Raw genomic sequence first — 25,133 nt, 5'->3', positions numbered from 1 at the left:
ATTTTATCCATGGCTCTACTCCAAAAGACAGCCACACAGCTTTTCTGGGATTCTTATCTTCCATAGATAGGATATTTCAGCTGAGTGGTAAGAAACCATTTTTGTCCTGGGATAGTCCAAGATATAACTGCCCTGTACAGCTGTGAGCTGTGAGCACAGATGACTGGATGAGGGAGGTCAGAGGAGCTCAAAGTGGTACAATTAAAGCTTCAACCTTCAGTGAAGACCTTTCATTATATAAGGACAGTTAAATCTCTGCTCTGTAACTTGAGAGAAGCTGGTTTCTTTCCACTTGTTAGCAGATCTTAAAACCAATTTTACCTAAAAAATAAAATTTCACAGAAAATACATGCTCCACTTTTCATTTTTCTAGTTTGACATTTGCTAAGAAGTTTAAAGTAGGGCACCCCGGGTGGCTCAGCGGTTTAGTGCCACCTTTGGCCCAGGGCCTGATCCTAGAGACCATGGATTGAGTCCCATGTCGGGCTCCCTGCATGGAGCCTGCTTCTCCCTCTGCCTGTGTCTCTGCTTCTCTCCCTCTCTCTCTCTCTGTCTCTCATGAATAAATAAATATTTTTTAAAGAGTTTAAAGTAACATAATTAAACAAGAGGCCATGGCCTTATAAAATTTAAAACTTTTAGAGCTCATTTAACACATTTTATTACCTCAGGAAAACCTTGCTTCTAACAAGACATATAGGAGGACCAGACCCATGCCACTAGATTTCATTAGATAAAAAGGATAGATTCTAGACAGAGTTAACATAGATATGAAATAGACGGGGAAGAACTGTTGAACTGACTCAGGGGGGCCATTTCTCACCACCTTACAACACACTTAACTGCCTCAAATTTTGTCAAGCAGTTCCTCAATTGTATAGCTGATTGAAAATATAAACCAATAAAGGTCCTGGTTGAGACATTTTGCCCTCAAAGCTAATCAGTGACTTTTCTGAACTGAAATCTTTTCTCCTCAATGGCTTGTTTTATACTTTTGTTGACTCTGGGCAAAGGATCACCTCTGTTTCCCCAAATCACAGACTTATAAGACCACTTGACTGTTTGCCTGAATCATACACAAGCCTGACCAATTATTTACTCAAGACATCATGAGGAACTGGTGACCTTTAGATCTAGCCTACTGTGCTACAAACTGCCACCACACTGTCATGTTTTCTACCATTTCATGGAGATCTCTACCAAGAGCACTTTTGGATTATGTGCAGCTTTTGTTAACTTTTGCCTCTGAGGCCAGGACTCAGTTATTGGGCCAAGAAACACAAGCTCAACACAGACTATTCTCATCCTATCTCTCTACTGTTTACACAAAAATAGAGTCAGATGACTGACTAGAATTAGCTTTGGTGAGGATGATCTTTTAAAACAGCAGTTAATTTTTTCATAGTTTGCGTTCTCTCCCCTCTTCTTTTGAACTTGCTTCTAAACAATCTTAGAAGCAGGTCTGGATATACTCAAAGCTCCACTATAATAGAGACTATTTGGCTGATACAATTTGGGTCTTGCAAACTCAAAATAGCCTACAAAGGCATTTCCTCTGCTAACTAATCACTGCCAAAAGGAAGAGCTACATGTCAACCGTTCTAAAACCAAAGGTGGTGTGTTTGTTAGAGGTATGCATCTTTTACTTGGCTTAAAAATAACAAGCCAAGCAACAAGTTAACTTATTTATTTGGATTGGTACAAATGTCATGAATAAATCATCTAAGCAAATATTTGGGTAGTAGAATTATTAGAGACAGACATTCCATGAGTACTTTATTGAGATTGTGTTTTGATGGAGGAGGCATTTGGTTATACCTCCTTTAAAAATTATTTTCAAGGCACCTGAATGGCTGAGTCAGTTGGGCATCTGCCTTTGGCTCAGGTCATTATTCTAGAGGCCCAAAATCGAGTCCCATATCAGGGTCCCTGCTCAGCAAGGAGTCTGCTTCTCCCTCTGTCCCTCACCCCACTTGTACTCTCTCTCTCTCTCTCTCTCTCAAATAAATAAATAAATAAAATATTTTTAAAAATAAAAATAATTTTCAAGTTGGGGTGCCTGGGTGGTTCAGTCAGTTAAGACCTGACTCTTGATTTCGTCTCAGGTCATGATCTCAGAGTTGTGAGATCGAGGCCCATGCTGGGCTCCATGCTGGGCATGGAGTTGGTTTGAGATTCTCTCTCTCCCTCTGCCCTTCCCTGACCCCTGTTTGCACACACACTCTCCCTCTCTCTCTCAAAAAAAAATTGTTTTCGAGTGAAAATCTTACCAACTATGATATAAGGTATCACCCATCTGTCCATGTAAATAAATGACTTTAAAAAATAATTATTCTGAAAGATTCTGGCCTTTCCAGGGGGTACAATTTCAGCTCACTCAGGGTAGGTTGGCATTGTCTCCTCAATTAGTTCTTAACTTCCACACAAAGATGAAGCACCAGTGACTGCCAAGATTCAGCAATGCCTACACAGCTAGGCTTATTCCTAACTTCATCACATCCTTTCCCTCATCTTTTCTCTTCTTACACCCTCATTTTTTACTCATTCTCTATATATTGCTTGAAATTCCATATGTAAATATATTTAATAAATGAGTGGATGGACAGAACAACAGATGAACAAATTTGTCCTGTTTAAGAATGAATCTGAGCCCTTTTCTGTAGCATATCTTAGTATTTATTAACACACACTCCTGATGATCTTTCTAGCTTCATCTCTTAACATTTCTCACTGCCCACCCTGTACACACATACACCAACAAACTAAAGTGGTTACAACTCCAAAAACATACCAGTTCCTCTTTGGGACATGTTTCTTTACCATTTGGGACCTCATATTCTTATCAGAAAAATGGGAATAATACCCATCTTATAGAGTGGCTATAAGAATTAAAGCATTACTTTATGAAAGCACATAATATGGTGCCTGGCACATACTAAGTCCACAGTAAATGTTATTTGTTATTGCGATTGCTGCAGTAGTGAGTGATGATCATGGTTTCCCCTAAATCTATGGCCTTTCACATATTTTTTCTTCTGCCTAAAGTATTGCCCTGTCCACCTGGCAAATTCATGTTTCTTTTTCTCAGTGAGACCCTCTCTAACCCCTAGAGGGAAAGTTAGGCTCTTGCTTGTCTGTACATTAAAACATTTCATAGACCTCTGTTATCATGTTTAATGCACTGTACTCTAATAATGTCTGATGTCTTCATGTATTTCCGTTCCCCATCAGATTCTTAAGGAGGGAGACATGATTTCCTTAAGGATGTCCCTGACATTTAACATGGAATAGATCATGGGAAGGAAGGAAGGAAAGAAGGAAGGAAGGAAAGAAGGAAGGAAGGAAGGAAGGAAGGAAGGAAGGAAGGAAGGAAGGAAGGAAAGAAGGAAGGAAGGAAGGGAGGGAGGAAGGAAGGGAGGAAGGGAGGAAAAGAGGGAGGTGGAGTGAGAAAGGAAGGAAGGGAGCGGAGAGAAGAGGAAAGAAAGGAAGGGAGAAAAGAAGGAGAGGGAGGAAGGAAGGAGCAAGCAAATGAATGAATGCAGTCCTCTGGCAGCCATCCTGTCCTCCATCATTCCTGGAAGATCCCCAACAGTGATGCATTGATCTCATTTACAAATTCTGTCAGTGCACTGATTAACAGTTCCCAAGTTTATCACTCAGGGCATAAATAACTCTGGTTCTGGAAGATATTAATTCATTTGCAGTGACTAATTTGCCTCCTATTTGATGATAATGCCAACTATTGACTAAGGCAAAATCCCTCAGCTTGCCAACCAAAAAAAAATCACTTATTCAGAAAATGGCTCATATAGGAAAGAAGCAGCTGCTTTTGCAATTGACACAAATGAGCCAAAATTTGTTTCTCTAGAAAAAAAAATTCATTCCGGTGATTCATTTAGCTTCACTGGTGAGGTTTTGGTGAAGTCAAGAGAAGTGGAAAATGAAGGATAAGGGAATACCAAGAAGGTAAGCATATTGATTTTCTTCATCATTTGCTTTCTCTGATGACTTTCTCTGCCTAGATTTCCTGTTATAGATGCAGAGTTCTTATTGATCTAGCCTGTTATACTGCAGAAAGAAAACTCAGTCAGAAAAATAAAATTAATTGTAAACTGGAAACATTTTCTCATAAAGACCAACAGCTTTTTCCCTTCATGTACAAAGATCTTCCTTACGAGCATCCTGTTGTGGAGATACTGTTCATTGGCTATAGAACTCATAAAGGTGAGGAAAAATTTTCCATTTTACTGACCAATATTTCAAGCTCTGGAAATGCTACAATATATGTTTCATCAGATAACCCATTAGATGATCCTAATAGTAACAGAGTTGCCAATTTTTTTATGATTAAAAGATGTGTGGGAACTAAAATGTAGATGAGGTTGCTACTCACACACATACACACACACAAACACACATACACACCACCCCCTACAATTCTCATGCCACCAGTGGAGGGAATGACCAGTTGCAGATTGAAATGTCTGCTGTCTTCCTTTAACCCAGGTTCTTTCCCACACTGGTGTGTTTGCAGGACCGAATCACGATTGAGGAATTCCTTCCTCTGCAGCAGACTTAGCCCTTCTCTCAGGAGCTGGCTACATGCTCTCCTTTCTACTTTATGCATCTCCTCTTCTCAAAATTACCAAACAAGAAGCCATCTATGATGAATTCCACTCCACTCTGAACTCCGTTTACATCTTCAAATAAACACATTTTCTTTTTCTTTTTTTTTTTAATTTAAATTCAATTGGCCAACATCTAGGACATCATCAGTTTAAGATGTACAAACACATTTTCTGTTTGTATTTTGTCTAACCTCTTTCCCAACTGTAGTTGGCTCTTTTATAATTATTCTTGTCACTTTTGACTTTCTCCATCTCATACCCAACTGCTCCCCACCCTGCATCATTCTTAGTCCCCAAATCCTACTTCAGTCATGCAGTGTCTACCCCTTCCAGCTTATCCTACACATCAGTGTATGTTTCCTTAAGTCGCAATTTAGAACAAGTTTGAGTTTCTTAATCTCTTACTCTAAACTCTTTGCAGTCTGGCAACAGCAATCTATCTTTTCAGCCACATCACCCCCCATTTGGACATTTAATTACCACCTCCCTCACAAACCTTCTCTTGATCAATAAGGGATATGATCAGCCAGCCAGTTACTCAAGGAAAAACCCTAGGAATTATCTTTGAGTCCTCTCATGCACCCCCCACATTCAATCCACCACTAAGCCCCTTGATACTACTTGCATAACATATGCCCAATCTGTCCATTTGAATTAATACCTGTCTGTACCACCATTATCATTCAGTTAGGCTACTATAGTACTTCTGATCTGGTCTCTTCTTGCCTTTCTACAATCCAGTTTCCACACAACATCTGAAGAGAGCTACATTAAAGCATAAATCAGATCCCCTCTCAACCCTCTTGAAAACCATCCGGTGATATTTCATTCTACCTAGAATAAAATCCTTTTTTCTGCCCCTATGTCATCTGGCTCATGTGGACCTGTTTCACCCCAGCCTTTACCACTTTACCATCTCCTACTATGTACCAAGTACACTGGCCTTCCTTATATTCTTCTTACATACATCTTCCCTGAAAGCCTTCACTAGCTTTTCCTTCTTTCAATAATGCTTTTTCCCCTAAACTTTGCATGGGCACTATCTTTGTCATTCAGCTCTCAGCTTAATATAGCCAATATCAAGTAGTACTTGATAGCACTTATCTGATATTTCTTTTTGTTTTTGTTGTATGTTTATTTTCTCGCTTGTTCACTGCTGAATAATATTGGCTCTTAATAAACGTATTTAATGGATAGATGAACCCTACTTTCCCATATTTCTGCCCTGTCTACAACACTGCACATTATCCCTGATGGAGAATGATATGATCAATGACCAGAGGTAGATTGGGTTGGTATGGAGACAGGAAGGCTGAGGAACAATAAGAATGACTTGACTACAGAGAGTGTCTTTGTCGAATGAAAGTCAAGAGACGAAGTCAATTAAGATCTTTAACATCAAACTAAGAAAGTTTAGGTCAAATCTGATAAGTTATAGAGGTAAACCTAGGTAAACATAGACTGTGAATTCCATGAAGTCAATGATGTTTGCTTTGGTCACTACTATAAACCCTATGCCTAGAACACACTGGGTGCTCAATAAATCATTGAAAGTGTAAATGAATGAACATGGTATAATCTTTAGGATTCTTTAGGTATAATCTCTAGGCTCCTGAAGAGCCTGCCTTACCCAGTCTGGAAGGTGTCAGTGAAAAGCAGTACACTATCTACATCGCCCCTGACACTGAATGGCTCGCTGACCCTCGAACTGGTGAATGAGAAGTTCTGGATGGTGTCCCGGCCACTAGAGCTCTGCTATGCCCCCACCAAGGATCCAAAGTGACCCCACAAAGAGACAGCCAGAGGATGGGGACCATGGGATATCCCTTTGTCCTGGCTCACCACCCCCAGCTTCTTTGTCCCCCAGTGTCTCCCAACCTGGCCAGCCAGTAAGAGGACACAAATGAGGACAGGTGGCTCTAATACAAAGTATCTATATAAGATTCTTCTATATTGTACAGAATGGGGCATGCGCCCCCATCTACTGCCTTTTCTATTGCCCCCAACCTCCCATCTATCCAAGATGTTGGGGAAGGTGAAGAACCCTCCCCTTCATGCCCTCCTACCAACAACAACAAATTTGCTTCTTTTCCTCTTTGGAAAAAAAAATAGTTTTTGGAACTATTCCAAAACAGTTTGGAAATAGTTTATAAGACCCGGTGGAGATAAGAAGACTATAGAATTTCTTAAAATCTGGACAAGGGATTATATGTGATTTATCAAAATGTAGTTTTCTGTGCTTTTCCTAAGACCATTGAATCACCTGAGATTGAGATCCAGAATCTGACTGTTATGAGTTTCCTTTGTTTCTTCCATGTACACTAAAGTTTGAACGACTGCCCCAGAAGAGGTAGGTGAGATTATGACAGGCCTTAAAGAAGGATCCGTACCTGAGGGAATTAGTGAATGAGAACAAGTTGCCAGAATTTTGCAAAATATAAGAGTCAAAATGACTGTTTCCAACATGGCAAATAAAGAGAATGACACTGTCAGGGTAGAATACAGGAGCCTTGTCCATCAGTAGGAAAAGGCCTCCCCTTTTAAAAACATGTAAAGTAATAGCTTTTCACCTTTGGGGAAACGATATAAAGGCATGTGTAAGGTGAAATGTGAGACTAAGCTAAGAAAATCATGTGTTCCCAAAACCATGGAAGGTACTACACTGTAATAAATACCAAAGGTATTTCTCCTTCATTCCATAGTGTGGGAGTGCTGAAGACAAATAAGTCTCGTTTCTTCTTGTCAAAACGTATATTAAAGGCATGCTACTTCTGTTTATTTCATAGTGAAAGCATTGCATATGCCTCAGTAAATAGCTCTTTGTGCAATAAATCTTTGAAATTGGCTTCCTCCCAGCCATGAACAGATATAACATTGGAGCAATGCTAGAAAGCAAGGAAGCAATGCCAGAGATCTAATTTGAGGAAAGATCTGAATGCAAATGTCTCCAGCAAATAGTAACATTCTAGGAAGTTGTTCAGTTTTCCATAGTTCAGATTTTATTCATTATTCTTGGGCTTTAGAATCTAGAATCCATACTTAGAATCAGATTTTTTTTTTTTTTTTTTTTTTTTTTTTTTGATGTACAGACAGACTGAGGCCAGTGAATGCTACTCATGAAAAGAAATCTTAAAACTTTGGGCACCCGATATCCTCTGTATTTTTGTGTTATGAGAAATGTGACATTTAGAATGCCCAGTGAGTTAAACACCCCAAAGTAAATCAGCCCTTTCCCAGCATGATGGATAAATGTTTAATATAAGCGTATAGACTAGTCATCATAAAACCCCAAGTTCCTCTTGTCAGTTTCCAGTTCAGTCTTATCACATGAGAGAAGTGAAGTTAAGGAAGGTCAGCGGACAGAGGTGAGTACTGGAACATGCCCACAACTATATCCATGGGACTGCTTGCTTCATTGTAACTGTCTTAGAAGCTCTGATTTTTTTTTTTATTTGAGTTTGTTGCGAAAGTAAATATAATATATTGGGAGATTCCATGTGAACTGTTCTACAGATAAGACCTTTTTGTTTTTTCTCTAAGCTGAATAAGAAGTTACGTTAATGCCATTTTTTTTTTAAGCAGGAAAAAACAAAGCTACTGGTTGAAAATGTATGCCACAAAATTTGGGTCACATATCAGTGAGGTGGGGCTATAATAAGTAATCACTTCACTGTTCCTGTCAAGGGACCTATGTCTTACCAAAAAAGGTCAAAAGTTAATTAAGGCAGTATACTTGACAATAACAATTTCCTCCACCACTGCTCCCAAAAAATGTAAACTTAAAAAAGGGTCATAATTTGCTTCATAAATGATCATTCCTGGGGCATCTTCACATAGTAATTCTGGGTCAAGAAACTTGACACCCGAGGAGAGAAATACTTTAAACTTTGTGAAACATGCTAATAATTCCTCCTGAACAATCTCAGGTAAATACTGAAAGATCTTGAAGTTATATATGTATTCAGTCAATAAATATGTACAACTTCATATGTACATGGTATAATATTCCATGGCATCTATCAGAAGCATGCTCAGCAACAAGAAGGAAGCAAAGTGACTTCTCCCGAAGATCCTCAGACTTTTTGAAGGCTCAGAGCAGACAGCCAATGGCTTCTTTCGCTTGGGCCCCTCACCGTCCAGGATCTAGGTAGGGCATGTTCAATCCAGAAGCAAAGGAAGAGGAACGAAGTGATCTTTACCCGAGGCTCAGAGTTTTGGACATAAATGTTAAGTCAAATGATCCAAAAGAGAAAGAGCCCTTCTGTGTCCTTGGTTTGTTGTGAAACAGTGAACTTTAAAAATATGAAGACCCTCTTTCTTCATCTTAATACTGTAACACTTCTATCATTTTTATCGCTTCCCTCAACATGGATAAGGATCTACTCATACACTAGAAGGAAGAAGTGTTTTCTTTCTGCAAAGAGATATGTTTTCATGGTTTTCTATGTGTCAAGGACAACTGAGCTCAGGAAGCATAAATTAGATTTATTTAGAGTCTGAATTTTATACAAGACTAAATTGTGACATTTTCTTTTCACTCAAGTTTGGCCTTAAAACCATGCCACTTTGTTCTGAAGGTGTATTTTTATTTTTGTAGATATTAGATTCATAGACCTTTTTGAAGGTTTAATAATATCATTAAGTAATGGTGTATTCTAATCAGTTAGCAAAGTGCTAATAATCAATTGCATTTAGTGAATGAATGTGTAAAAAAATAAACTTCAAAATTCACCTTTTCAAACATACCTTGTTACTATTTTATTACTCATTGGATGATTCCGCTGTAATTACCTGGAAACAAATAGCCCCTGACTGACGTTGCCTCCAGTCTGATCCTCCTCTCAACAATAGCTAATTAAATACGTTTAGAAAGCAAAAATTTAAAGTAAATCTCACTTTTGTAGTTAACAACGACAAAATGCTTGTTTTTTCCAGATTATACTGCTTTTTATCAGTCATTTTAAAAAAGCATAATACCAGAAACATGAACATAAGAGAAGTAAGTCTCTTTTAATAATTTAGGTTAAAAACTATTAATTCTGGGTCATTTCTCAAAGTCCATCTCCTATGTCAAGAAAACAGAGTAATGTAGAGATACAGAATACCTTTTCCTAAATATTTCCAATCCACGGTCTCCATCTGGATTATAAGTAGGTAAAGGAAGAATTAGGTAACAATGGTTCAGGTGCTCCCAAGCTGTGAACACCCATCTTGCAAACATCAAAAATTCCTGAGTAAAGGGATGCACACTTTTCCCACACTGCAACAAAGCTAATCTGTGTCAGTTATGGAAACTTTCTAGCTCTCCTCTCTTCTCTATCCCTTAGTCTTTTTGTTTGGTTGTTTTAAGACTTTATTTTTTTTTTATTTTAAGAATCTCTGCACCCCAGGTGGGACTCGAGCTTCCGACCCCGAGATCAGGAACTGCATTCTCTCCCTTCTGAGCCAACCAGGCACCGCACCTCCCGTTCTGTCTTAACCTGCACAAACTACACAGAGCAGGTGAGCAGGCTTCTCTGAGATTAGGAGGGACTCAGATCCCTTCCATTTTTTGAGGCTCCCCAGTCCCCTAAAATAAAAGATGTTCAAGTGAGGTAACAAAATTTGTGGCATGTTGTAAAAGTTCAATCTTGACAATGAATCCCAGGGACAGCGCAGACAGCCTCATTAGGAGACAACATCAGGAATCTAAATCTGAGGCCCTTCATGAAGATGAGAACAGAGCAAGCGGCTCCCCTGCTCCCTCTGTAATGAGCCTGCTGCCTGCTCCCTGCTTTCATTCCCCCTCGGTTGTCTAACAGGTTTCTCTGCCACCAGTATTTCACACCTCCAGTCCACCCTCCGTCACGCTGCCACAGTGATCTTTGGAAAATGCCTGTTTGATCATGTTATTTCCCCGTTTAAAACCCTCACGTTTCCAGTCATCTGCAGGATGAGTCAGGCTGCTTCACAAGGGGAGCACAGAGGCCCCTTCTCCCTCCAGCCCACCCAGCTCGCCACCCCATTCCCATGTACCGGTGCCTTCCCTCTCCGACTTGGCCTCCTACTCTGCGCACCTTTGCTCACACTGTTCCCTGAGCGTGGATTGTTCTCTGAGCTTCTGCAGCTGCCTGAGGGGTGCCTGTTCCTTCTTTAGGATTCACTCGCAGCCTTCACCCACCCCCTCTGAAGGCTCTGGCCCCATTGTACCCAGTTACCTTTGTCACGGTTTTCATCACAAGGGCCGTACTGCCCCGCTCATCAGTTGACGCACCTTACATGCTTGTAGCTTCTTGAAAGCAGGGACTGTGCCTTATCCATCAAAGCCCCGAGCGCAGAGAGGACTGGTTTGATATGGATCTTAGTCTTTTCATCTTTGCGGTTCAGTTTACCTGATTTTTCTTCACCTGTTTCTCTCTTTTCCCCTTTTTACCATTCCATTTTTGAATCTTAAAAAGTACCTTAAGTCTTGGCTGATAGAGGTAAGATAATGTTACTGAAAGGCTTTTAGCATGAATAAGTGGAGCTATGTCTTGCAGAGGAATTCTCCGTAACTTTTAAAAAGTCACCAGCTTCTAAAGTCCTTGAGCTCCTGAGCCTCTCCATGATAATCTCCAAACATCTCTTCATCTTCTCGTACTTAACTCTGCTCCTCAGGGCACCTGGGTGGCTCAATCAGTTGAGTGTCTGCCTTCAGCTCACATCATGATCCCAGGGTCCTGGGATCGAGCCCCACATCGGGCTCCTTGCTCAGCGGGGAGCCTGCTTCTCCTTCTCCCTCTGCCTACAGCTCCCCTTGCTTGTTCTCTCCCTTTCTCTCTGTCAAATAAATATATACAATCTTAAAAGAACATCTGCTTCTCTTCAAGTACTGAGGGACATGAACATTTTTAGTTTTTGTTCAATTTTATTATTTCTTTCTTTTGTTTTATTGCTGCAGTATTTTTTATCCTGCTGAGTATTTTGAGTATTTGTTCATATCAAGTGTCTAATGTTTCTGCTTCATTGTAGACTAAGTGACTTTCACAAGCTGGCCTGATCACCCCCATACCATCCATGCATGATAGCCTGTTCTGTAGGGAGTAATAAGTCGCAAACAATCTGCCTCAAAATTCCTTTGCAATTTAGTGCATTTGTAGGTTGTGGATTCCCTACTGAGGCCAGAAAACCCAATACATACTAATTCAATGTATTTATTGAGCAAATATTTATTGATTAACTTTGGCAGGATGAATGTCAGCCTCTAAGGATAGGGAGTGAGATAAATTAGGGCTCTGCCTTCAAGAGGTTTGCAATCCATCTCTTAAATTTTGCTAAAAATTGGCATATTTCTCTTTCTGCCTCTCCAGTATTTATTGCTGCTGTGAAAACAGTTAAATTCTATTTATGATCTTAATCACATGGAAAACAGCTCTTATGAGAATAATAAATTAACTCTATCCTTCTGAGAAGCACCTCATAAATATTAGAAATATTTTGTCATGTTTCTTTCCTTAAATACTCATTTGAGATCATAATTATCCAAAGGTATTTTCTTTTTTAATGAGCTTCTCTCCATCTCAAAGAGATTTGTGATATTTTGTTATTACATAATATCTATACTGATCCTTGAGCATCCTTATGGAAGAATTTCTCAAACTGTACATTCATTTTTGTAGCCCTTTTTTTAATCCAGTCTAGATGAAAGAAGATCCAGCCAATGTTTGAGACCCACATTTATTGTCTTCTACCAAGAGACAAAGGATAATGGGTCTGGAGATGTAAGGTCTTTAACAATGTACAACCCTAAGCATTTAATATGTGAATTAGTAGTCTTTAAATGGTTATCCTTTTATCAGATTAGAATTATTCTTGGCAACTAATGGATGTATCTGTAAAATGGAATTTGCCCGTTAATGATAGAAAGGTTTCTAAAGATCTTTTAACATGAGATAAATAAAGCAGTAGATCAACAGAAGATAGGTACATTTCATAATAATCACTCCAAAAGAGCTATTTCAAGTAATAATTACCCACTCAGAGATGAAGAGGGAATTTCTAATGGCTATAACTAAGAATCACTTACCATGTGGCAAGACAAACCTGCTATTTCCCCAAGTTTAAAATGGAAACATTCATTAATGGGAAAATAATGTCTTAATTCACTCTCGTAACACTTTTAAATTAAATTAGTAAAATACAATGTTTTCATCTCTACATTTTTACTCACTCTCCTAAAGATAATATTTTTTAAAACCTATCCTGCCATGCACAAAAAGCTGACAAAACAGTATATTCCTTTTCTGTTCCCATGGGAGCCTACCTTCTATAAGACATACCTTACCTTTCCTGATAAAGTTATTTCTTTAACCATTGCAACTTTTGGTAGTCTTTTCTTTGAAATCTCCAATTTACATCAGTTTATATTGTGTGGCTGGTCTAATTGTAGAATCCTCTTTCTATGAAATGGGCCGCACCACTCAGAAAAAAATAATATGTGGTTTCTTGGTGCCAGTCTGAGAAGAACAAAGAGGTCAGCTCCTACTACAGAGAGTTGAGTTACATAGAGTTGAGTAAAGGGAAGGAAGAACAGCACTTTCTTGGCACTTTTTTCATTTGTTGGCGTATTCATTCAACTGGTACTTGCTGTGTATCAACTCTAGATAGGCATTAGCTCAGGGAGCTGAAGTCATACTGTGGAGTGTCAGCACACAATGAACATACTGTACAGTGCAAGATGAAACAGCAGAGCTTTATAAACAGTGCTCCAGGAACTTAGGGCAAGAGCACTAAACCCTCATAACACCATTGCAGTTATGCTTAAATCGTTTCTGTACACTTAGTAGCTCCTGCTCTTCCTCAGATTTCATGGCTTCTGGAGTTGAACAGTTTTGTCCTTCTCTGCCCACCATATGAAAATCTAGACGCAGAAAGTCACGGAGATGGCGGCTGTTAGGATGGGAAAGCTGACAACCGTACCTGCAGGTCTGATATGTGCATCTATAACTGTGCATGCGGCTAAAGAAGAATACAAAAAGCAGCTTGTAAAACCAGAGAAGCTCCCCATATATACTGCACCACCTCTGCAGTCTAAATATGTTGAAGAGCAACCTGGTCATTTACAGATGGGCTTTGCATCCATCCGCACTACAACTAGTCGTTATATTGGCTGGTGCAAGGGTGTTTATGTGTTTATGAAAAATGGGATAATGGATACAGTACAATTTGGAAAAGATGTGTATGTCTATCTGAAGAATCCACCTCGAGATTTTCTTCCAAAAATTGGAGTGATTACTGTTTCAGGACTGGCAGGCTTGGTTTCAGCAAGAAAAGGTTCTAGGTTTAAGAAAATTGCTTATCCACTGGGACTGGCCACTTTAGGAGCAGCTGTTTGCTACCCAGTCCAGTCAGTAATAATTGCAAAGGTAACTGGAAAAAAAGGCATACACTACAAGTGAACAAATTTATGAAGCAGTTAAATCATTGTGGACAAAAATCAACAAAAAAGAGTCCTTTCCTAAACCTAAAGAAAAACCTAAGCTGGGAAATTCTGCTGAAATAGAAATACCTGCAAAAACAGCTGACAGCCTGAAATACTCAGTGCCTTTGCCAACTGAACTCATCTCTGAAACAAAGAGAAAATCAGAATCCACCTCAGGTGCTACACAGTTTATGCCTGACCCCAAGCTCATGGATCACGGGCAGTCCCATCCAGAAGATGTAGATATGTACAGCACTAGAAGCTGAAATAGTCTGCATAGAGAACTGCAAGATGTGTGAAGTTGAAAATTATGATGAAAAAAATCATGTAAAGGGTAACTGTGACACAAAAAGTATCACTTTTTTTTTAGGATATAACTTTTAAACAAGGTTTTTCCCTCACATCTGATACAATGTACAGTTTGACCAGTCACATAAGGGATTAAAACACAAACTGTAAATTTAATCCAAACAATATTAAATGGTTGATGAAGAGGCAGAAGTAGAAGTTTTGGGATGCATTTGATAATTTTAAGAATGTTTATAAAAAAAAACAAAAATAGAGTAAATATATAAATACTGATGAAATATGTATGTGTATATATAAATATTTATACAGATACATATACATATTTGCTTTAGATTTTTCAAATTATTGTTAGCTAAATTAGAATGGTGTATAGAAGGATGTGTTCCTCTGCTCTTTTTTTTTCATCCCTCAGAACTGGAATAAAATATCCATATTTTATGAAAAAAAAAAAAAAGATTTCATGGCTTCTGTTACCAGGGAACTTCTTAATTATATGAGTCTGTCAAAAGATACAGCTGACTTCAGAAATTCCCCTGGAAATCTTTGAGAAATAACCCTAACTATGATTTTTAGAGCATCTAAAAACCTATTTTCTGCTCTTACCTTTCATTGTTTATATTTTTAAAAAATGCATGTCCTCGGCAATCATAGACTGAATATTAATGATTTTTAGTATTCTCAAGTTACTCCTAGTATAAGAAATCCACTGAATGAACCTAGGTCCAGTGGAATCTAGTGCAACTACCTCAGATTTATTTAAAACCGGGTTTCTCAGCATGGGTGTTATGGAACCCAAAGGCATTAACCATAAGAGAAATTAATCCACATCATGAGCCAACCAGAAATGTGAACTCAGATTCTTGCCCTGTTTGTGTACTTGCTCCTTTTGCCTTGCCTCTAGCCCTTTAATTTCTGGTCAGGAAGACTCCCCCACCTTGTTTCTTATTGGTGTGGACCCTCCTTTCCTGTCTAACAATAGACTCAGCCTTGTCATTTTTCAGTTCTAATTTTTTTTCTGATTTTGATGTATTGATTTCGACATGCCGAAGGCCTATAATGGGTATTTTTTTAGTTTAAAAATTACATGTTTACTTCGTGTCAGGTACAATTCTTAGAACTTTGCAAATATGAACTCATTTGAGTATGATTGGTAGTTTTTCTGAAACAAGAAATGGAATCACAGATACTCATAAAGAAGCATCACTAAACCAGTGAATGAGCCTGTGCGACTGCCCAGTATTTATATCACACCATTGAGCACCTTCAGTATTATTCAGCTTTGGCTTTCACTTGTTTTCAGTAGTAATTGTCATGAACATTTATTAGGGGAAATAACTCAAAAAAGAAGGTGAACTACTAGGGGCCGTTGACAGAAATAAGTGGGAAACAAAATAATTTGGGGACACAATGTTTCTTAGCTAAGAAATAGAGGTTTTCAATAGATTAAGTAGCAGAATGCTGACCCTGATAGCAGATCAGAAGTATAACATGAAAGAAGTCACAGAATCCTCTATGCAAAGCAAAAGAAAAGTATTTCAGGGAGAAGTTTCATGTCTCAGCAATGCAAATGTCACACACCATGGGGAATAAGAATAAGTGAAAGTTGAATTTGTTTCCTTGGTGTTAGCAGATGTACCAGAAAGAACTATTAGTGGAAAGGTAACTGAGGAGAAAGCCAGAAGTCAAAATAAAGTCAAAACAAACATTCCCATACATATAAAATTAGGCATTCACAAAAGTCTCCAAATCCATTGTTGTAAATATCAGAGGTCTACCATCCCATTTTAAGATGCTTAAATAGAACATCACTTTTGCTTCCCTGTGTGAATATTTATAATTTTTTTTATTTTGGTAAAATATAACATTTACCATTTTAACCATGTTTAAGTGTATGTCAATTATTTCTCAATAAAACTGAAAATAAATAAAAAGCAAAGAGTTAAAATAAAGGATTTAGGTTCACGTTTTCTTTTACCCCAAGGTAGTTTTTACTTACTTCTTCATACAAGTCAGAAACAAATGACAATTATGATCATGGTCTGTTAACTTTTGATTTTGTAGTTTATTTTGCAATGTGTTTCTGTTCCCATTTGTAAGGAAATAACTTACTTGAATGATTGGGGATCTTTTTTGCTTCCTTTGATTATAGCGATGTCAATTCTCGGTTGGTTTCCTGGGAGTTTTAATATGACAATACAAATATTGCCCATCAGAAGGCTTATTCACAATGCTTCCAGATCAAAACCTAGCTCGAATATTCAATATTCAGGAAAGTCATACATTTGTGAGGAATAACTTTTGACCTTAAAGTCTGTATAGGAATCAAATGACAGACAAGCTGTTTTTTGTGTCCCTCATCAACAGCAAAACTGTGGTTTGTTTCGATACAATAATGTCAGTGATAAAATATGCAGGGAAAACAAGGAATTGAAATAAAATTTAGTGAAATGTTCTCCTTACCTTATTTTATTTATGCATTACACTGCAGCCAGTAATGACCCAGATTTCTATAATAATATTTACTTAACTCTGAAGATATGTGTAGCATTACATGTTGTGATGTTATAATCAAATTAGATATCATCTTCTTATTCTGGGGTATGACAGTATATTGTTCCAAATTTGAAATCTGTTGAAGTTTCTTTGCTTCAGAGACTTAAATCAACTCAGATCTTGAAGTGTATAGCTTCATTTATTCTGAACCAAATATAATTTCCCTTTTAGGGAGAGAGTATCTCTAAAAGGCTCATTAATAAAATCCTAACAAGGGATCTTGGACTTTGGAGAACACTCGTGTCATTTTTAGGAGTTAAGTACAGAAAGTTATAAAATGTAACGATAGGCTTTCTTATCAAATACACGATGGCAAGGTGTTCCTGATAAAATCAGAGCGTTGTAAAAAAGTTGAAAACTTCTCTAATGCCTTTGAAAAACATCAAGGCAATTATGCTGATACCTTATGAACCAAAGGTCTAATTTTCTCACTGTGACTTGGGCACAGCTGACACACCTCTAGAAAGAAGAACTGGCGCTCCTTGTTAGTTTTGTAGCCCAGATGGCCCTATGGCTTTAACTTTGAGGATATAAATGGTCTTATTTCTGGAACCATGTAAATATGCAAAGAACATGCATGCTAATTTACCAAATGAAAGGAATAGCTGAAGAAATGTAAATGTAAGACCAGGGACCCAAGATCTGTAATAAATAAAGGCGGAAACAACAGCAACAAGAAACTCTCAGACTGTGGATAAATATAATCATTGTAAAAAAAAAAAAAAAAAAAAGCAGAACTTGAACCCAACAGCAATAAAATTTAACCTAAGGCTGTTAGTTGGCATCAAATGGAGGATCAGTGATAATGGGAAGCATAAGAAGGGCATAAAAATTTTGGAAGCTGTTAAAATCGTCAAAGGTCAAAATACTTGTTTTCATCCAGCAACAAATTCATTTTCCAATGGGGCTCATTCACACAGGGCCTGGCACCCATTGCCCATTGGCAGTTCACAGTTCATTTTGGCACACCAAATACCGATAGGTACAAGTCACAGAATCATTGACCTTCAAAGAATCTCAAGAAATTATCTGGTCTGCCCCCTCAACAGACACTTAAACCATTCAAGACAAAAATGTCAACTCTCTAATTCTAGAAATCCTCTGGAAAATTGCTGCTGCAGCTCTTTGTGTTCAAAGATGATTTTAGCATATTTACCTGTTTTGCTTTGTGGCCTCTGAGTTCAGAGCATAAACTAAAATTTTGTTTAAATTAAGGCAGCTTAGAATTTTTTTCTTTCTGCAAATGTCTCTTTTCTTTATTTGATCCTCAAAACGGCTGAGCTAATTTTAATATTTTTTTTTAAAAAAACCACCTTATTCCTAGGCTGTAAACCTGCATGACGAATTCCAGCCCAGAGCAACATTTTTATGATCCAGTGTCAAGTTCTTGAAAAATGAAAAATGAGAGGAAAGAGAGATTTAACTGTAACGTGGATACATTTTGGACTGGATGTTACCAATTGAATAAGGTGTGTGTGTTTCAGCATAAAAGCTGACTGTATTTGCCTTTTCTGATTTAAGCATGCAAAACCTTTTATTTTCATAATCTGGGCCAAATGTACTTTGTACTCTGGACTTGAACCAGAACTCAGAAGGGGGATGAAAGAGCATTACCCATGCAAGCAATAGATTTGAGGCAAGTTTTAATTGAAAAAAAAATCCCACTATCTATTCATTTTTAAAGCATGAGCTGCATTCAACACATAAATCTTTCATTATTCATACATGGAAGTATGTGTTTAATGATTAAGTCTCTAAGGATTTATTTGATAGAATAATCTAAATGTCTTTTTTTAAAAAAGGCAAATGAAATGTGGTTTTTAATTCTTTAAAGGACAAGTTACAAAGCATGCAAAAATATAACACAGACTCTTAGTTTTTAAAACTATATCTACAATTTGCCTATCCATTGGTTTGTTCATCTGGATATCAGTAACACACAGACTTGATCTAATAATGGCTAATTATGCAGTTGTTTATCAGCTCATTTGAAACATTTTGAGATTCAGTCTAGCTCAGCAAATTACTGTGCTTAAGGCAGTTCTATATTCTAGAAAATTATAATATCCCCAGAAGGCAAAGAATTAATAATAAAAATCCTCTTTTGTAAAAGATTATCATTGTAGAGCAAATGGAGCAGATCTTCCCTATCCTACTGCATTTAATATTCTCATTTTTTCCCTGAAACTTTGATGGAGAGGCAATGAGAATATCTCTGTTTTATTAACTTATTAAGAGGCACATTTATAGAACTCGTGCACTATATTGATTCCTAAAGCTACAGTGCTGCTAAGAGCCAATAATCACAGAAGAGCAGGATGATTCAATTTGTTAGCCCAGATGTTTCTGAAACTCAGTAGAGCCCAAATTTTCACCCAATTCAGAAAGCCTGGTAATTTAACTTCTCTGAGCCTCCATTTTTTTTCATCTGTGAAACAGAGGTAATAGCAAAAGGCAGCCTCCGGATGTTGTGTGGAGTAAATGAGATAATGCGTGGAATGCACCTAATACAATGCCTGTCTCTAGCAAATAATGTTAGTTGTAGTTATTATTATGGCCATTATTGTCATTACTTCTTGTGGTGCAGGACTCTAATAAGATGTATGCATTTAATTAGCCATGTCCCTTAGTAGTTATGGAACATTTCAATCTAAATATTTTTAAATCAGCTTAAAGTTTAACAGGAACTTCCTGCTCCAGCACTTTTTATCCCAAAACTGCCTCACCAAGCTAACATCCAACCAGCCGAATAGGTGGGATACAATGATGTGAGATAAATCACCTACACAAGAGTTTGGAATAATTCCAACTTCATAGCAGTTGGACTTGACAACATAGTATTTTTGAAAGCACTTGGGGTGGCTTCTATTGAACTACGCTGAAGAGTTTTGAACTTTTTCTTCATGATTCAGATTTTGTCATAGATTTCTGACATCTCCCCTTCCTCCACATTGGACCATTGCATCATATTTTAAGAAGAAAAAAAAAGACATCTTTAAAAACTATCCAGATGCCTTAGCTGTAACATAGGAGACTATTTGCTTTATAGCGCTATTTGCACAGAATATACGTGTCACTTCATTTATTTTGTCAACCAGGACTACTTTTTGACTTCCTGGCAAAATGTAGTGTGTTACCTTTAGTTTATAAATATGCCTGAAGCCTTCCTCTCCCTCTTTCCTTCTCTCCTACCTTTCCTCCCTATCTCTCTCCATACATACACATACACAAGGTTATGTGTGTGTGTGTGTGTGTGTGTGTGTGTGTGTATTCAAGCTGCATCTTCATTTGTATATTTGAGAAGTTCAGTTAACGAGTGGTTCTCAAAAGCCAGTATCCTAAAGCTCAACTTCGAGGCTGATGGTGACTCAGTGTCCCTTTGCAATTCTTGGCTCCTAGAGATCTCCGCCAACTCATGTTGCAGAGCATTTCAACTTGAGGGACGATGGGCACACTATTAAACTTTTTTTTTTTTTTGGCCCTAAAATACAAAAAGCAAATAGTAGAGACTAACTATACAAGTTAGCTATTCTTCATCTCACTCTATACCCAGTGCTGGACTTTTTCAGATTTTAAAACATATGAGCAACTTTTCTTAAATTTAAAAACACCCAGGAATCGCATCTTCCCCTTCATCGCTCTGCCAACATCCCTAGGGGAAAACGAAATCCAATTCAGGGGTTACATACACAGAAGAGTAAAAGGAGATGGAACAGATGGAAAGTTCATGCAGGGTGCAGAAGCCAACAGCCTAAGAGGTGGACCCCGCTGGAAAGCAATGACTGGGAATGTGCTTCTACTGTGCAGACTCAGGGGAGCTCAGCGCTCTGAAGGAGAATCTTGCACCTTCCCATTGCAGAAAAGTGCTCAGTGGGCCTGTCCCTCTCGACTCACTACAGCGATGGTCAGAGAAAGCCAACCTGGGAGGGGCAACGTGTCTTTCACCAAAGGTGTCCAGAATCCAACCAAACCCTGGCCACGGGGCGCAAAAGCACCACGTCTCACCGCAAGCATCACAGCCAGGGCCGCGCTGCCTCTGTCGTCTGCCCTCTGCATGGTCAGCCGCTGGCTTGGCCATGGGCCACCTGACAGCTTCGTGGTGAGGCCCGTGTGATGAGAATCAACCACCCTCTCAGGGCTGCGGCCTGTCCCCCTTGTCGCCTTGGCCGGGAGACCAACGCAGCAAGGCCCGGGTGCCTCGGCTCCCTGGGGCCGGGGGGATGGAGATTTCCACCTTCCGGGGGCGCGGGTTGACCCCCCAGTAGCCACGCTGTGGAATTTCAACTCCTCCACCCTCCTTGAGGAGCTAATTTATTCTCATCCTGGGAGGATTTTGAAGATTATGTAGAGTCTCGCCATAGTGCCATAATGCAGAAGGCAACGTGACATTTTTAATAGAAAACAGCTCTTAAATTTCATTGGCAACATCGTCAGTAGATTAAGTGCATGTTGGACATATTAAGAAGAGGTTTGGGGAATTTGATGCTTGTCGTCTTGGGCTAAAGTCAAAACAGACGTGACAAGTCCACTGAATGACAATCCTTGGCAAGAACTTACAAATAACTAACCATCCTCTTCATCTAAAAGGAACATACTTCCTTCCAGACGAGAGCCCTAAGTTATGTGGGACACTCTTAATCGTAAAGACTGTAGGAATCCGTTATTTAAGTCACGCACCTTTTGGATCATTGAAAGTATCAGTCAGAATTAGGAAATTATTTTCTGACAACTCATATGGCAGAGTGAAAAGTGGTAAATTTAAAATATATGAACAAATGCGCATTTATGGAATGTTGCTGTTTACTACACCTATACTTTTTTTTTTTAAGATTTTATTTATTTATCCATGAGAGACACTGAGAGAGGTAGAGACACAGGCAGAGGGAGAAGCAGGCTCCCCGTGGCGAGCCCAATGTGGGACTCCATCCCAGGACCCTGGGGTCACGCCCTGAGCTGAAGGCAGACGCTCAACCGCTGTGTCACCCAGGTGTCCCACACCTATACTTTTAACCAAATTGACAGTATGTAGCATGACGGGTTTAATTTTCTTTGGCACAGTACAAATTCTCCACGTTTTTCTAATTACCACTTCCTACAAGTCATCTCGAATAGGAAAAGACTTACTTGGTTCATTTCAATTTCCACAGCTTAACAGGCATTGATATCAAAATTAATTCTAAAATGAAACTTCATAAAAGAAAATCCTATTGACAAAAGAACTATTGGGCTTGAATCACGATGGGCATTGCATCGTGGAGTCCCATTTTTGTTTTTATTGTATATGAAATAATGCTGAAGGAGAGCTTGAAAACCCAGAGAGAGTTCATTTGAGGCATCCTGATGGTATCTGCCATATGCAAGTAAAGCAGAAGCCATTTTTATGACATCTTCAGAACTGGAAGATTGAATTACAGTTTCAGTAATCATCAGCTCCCCTTCTCCAGTGTCACTTTTTGGTAATATATTGCATAGAAAAGACTTATGGTTCCAGTTTTATAAGCTTGCAATAAAAATATAACAACTGTTGTATTAAATTATTTAAGTTGTAAACCATTGTGAAAAAGGAGAAAAAGTTTTATCGACACAGAGACTTGAAAAACTGATTAGAATGGAAAGCAAAATGTATTGTACTGATTATTCCCAAGTTTTCCCCTTGTTTAGCATATTGTAAATCTTCACGATACCCTTAAAATCAAGGTTTGGGTAGGTAGAATTCTTCTATTTGTTGATTATTTCAAACTGGCAATGGTAAGAAGGAAACAGTTCCCAGTCACCAATTTATTTTAGCAGAGCTATGAGCACAAATAAAGTAAGGGGAAAGGTAACATAAAGAGACAAGATTAAGCATAAGATGCTAACTAAAAGAAATCTAAATATGAAATGATCACATTCCTTCAGAGCAATATAGACTCTAGATATTGTCCAGTCTTTCTAGAATGTTTTTATTGTACATTGGTTTTATGGGCACTTGGTACCTCTATTTCTAGCCTATTACCCTATTCTGCTGCTGTGTACGAAGGGTACAAGGCTAGGATGTTTTCTCTTCTCCACTATTCCTCTGTAGGTCTCTTAAGTCTTCCTTTCCCATGCCATGCTTCCAGAACTTTCTGTCCACGCTGCCTCCTTTCCCTTGCATTTCTAGGCCCCACCTAGGAATCTAGGAGCATTCTCTGGCTTGGTCAGAAAGTTGGCATTCCATGCCTCTGTACTCCCACATTTCTTCTCTGCCTAAACAGTTGCTGGATATTTAAACACAGCTCAGATCAGTCACACACACACACACACACACACACACACACATACACACACACACACACACCTCTGGGCCACCTGGAAGCAAAAAGAGATCCCCCTGCCTAAATCATGAGATTTTATTTCTCTAGAGGAAATTAGAAGGAAGCCACTTATTTCCACCTGGCAAATCAAACCACACAGAGGATACACAATAACTAAAAGTTAGTTGATCCATGAGTATTGTTCATAACAATAATTCTGGCACCCTTACCTGCTGTTACAAATGTTGTCTCCCAACAGCAGCAAACTGGACATATTGTCACTTTGATGGCAGTGATGATGATGATGATGATGATAATAATAATAATAATATAATAATGTATCTTACATGTGCCAGGAACTACAGGTTATTCTATTTAAAATTTTTTTTTAAATTTTTATTTATTTATGATAGTCACAGAGAGAGAATGAGAGGCAGAGACACAGGCAGAGGGAGAAGCAGGCTCCACGCAACCGAGAGCCCGACGTGGGATTCGATCCCGGGTCTCCAGGACCGCGCCCTGGGCCAAAGGCAGGCGCTAAACCTCTGCACCACCCAGGGATCCCAGGTTATTCTATTTAATGCTCACATCCCAAATGACCTAAGTATTATTCTAATTCTACAGAGGAAGCATTTAAGTCTTATTCAAAATCACATAGCTAAAAAGCATCAGAATCATGATTCTAGTTGAGCACATGGCATTGATGTGCTTACCAACTATACTATACTAACATGGAATGATTCCATCTCTAGGTCACCAACACCAAAGGAAAGAGTAGGATTACAAAGTGTGGAAGACCTGGTTCTCCTCTCTGGAGTCTAGTGTCCACTCATTTGTCATACGTTTGTTGTGTGCAGGTAACGTGCCAGAGTGTACCCGTGGTCTGAGGACATAAAGATGAATAACATATGGTTACTGCTCCCCTTAGCCATTGGGAAGGAAAACCAGGTAAATGACTGTAGTTCAGCATGATGCTGTAATTGAAATGTATACAAGGTACTATGATAGCACTGGGGAAAAAAAGTCCAAGGAATTCAATGCTTTTACTTGTCAACAGCATATCTCCAGGAGATTAGTAGATCCCCTGAGGGAGAATCCAGAATAGCCTCATTCTCAACTAAGAAGTTTTATAAAAATGATTGTCTGCTTCCCTCTCCTGGACTAAGAAGGAGAACACTCAGCTAGGTCATCTCCATTCATTTACTTGGAATCAGGGGCTCTTCTTTTTTCCTTCCACACCAACAGCTTTATGAGCCAGGAGGACTCAGATCATTTTGGAGCAATTGTGTCAGCAATCCAGAATTGTACAGTAACTCTCTTGGGCTACTTCCCTGACATCTGGAATCCATGAAGGTACATTGCTTGGTTTAATGAGAACCTTCTACACCTCCACTTTCAATTTCATAACAATGAGACTTGAAATTAAGTAGCCATAGATATACGGATAACCATAAACAAACTACCAGTTCCCTTGGCCACTCTCTAACAGATGATTTCCATCATCAGGACATTCTACCAAACTGGCTTCACTGCATAGACAATGGCCCAGTAGTAGAGAACCATGCTATTTCCTCCACAATGTCTAAAGAGTATCATGAGCTCCCTCTGAGAATACCCCCAAAAGCACCAGATCCTTCCCATTCTTTATATTATGGAGAACTACGAACTTCAGTTCATAGCACAGCAGTCAGTATAGGCAATAGTCACTATGTTTGGCCTCCTAGGTGTATAGTTTTATAGAAAAGCCAGCAATTGAAAATGCCCTAGTCAAGAGAAGGAAAAACTTTATAAATGATCTAGGATAGCTAAAAATCCCCTTTCTTTTATCCCAACCAACCAAACTTCTTTCTCTTCTACCTAAAAATGGCAAGTATCTTTGTAATCAAAGTCTGTTAATTTTTCCACCAAAACAAGACAGAAACTGGGTGC

The 25,133-nt window shown here is 38.7% G+C and overlaps 1 protein-coding gene and 1 long non-coding RNA gene across 2 annotated transcripts in view; both read left to right on the top strand.

Annotated features, from left to right (window-relative positions):
* LOC112919923 (uncharacterized) overlaps window positions 1–25,133 on the top strand; it is a 185,569-nt gene that overhangs the window by 108,930 nt on the left and 51,506 nt on the right. The window lies entirely within an intron of this gene.
* Window positions 13,472–14,752, top strand: LOC112919572 (MICOS complex subunit MIC27-like). Its single transcript, XM_072740852.1, is given in 2 exon segments — window positions 13,472–14,020; window positions 14,022–14,752. Coding segments are annotated over 2 exon segments (804 nt in total). The 5' UTR covers window positions 13,472–13,528; the 3' UTR covers window positions 14,334–14,752.

This window comes from Vulpes vulpes, chromosome 15 (assembly GCF_048418805.1).
Source record: "Vulpes vulpes isolate BD-2025 chromosome 15, VulVul3, whole genome shotgun sequence".
In the NCBI taxonomy this organism is placed as follows: domain Eukaryota; kingdom Metazoa; phylum Chordata; class Mammalia; order Carnivora; family Canidae; genus Vulpes; species Vulpes vulpes.
This window is presented reverse-complemented; position numbering and strand designations above follow the sequence as displayed.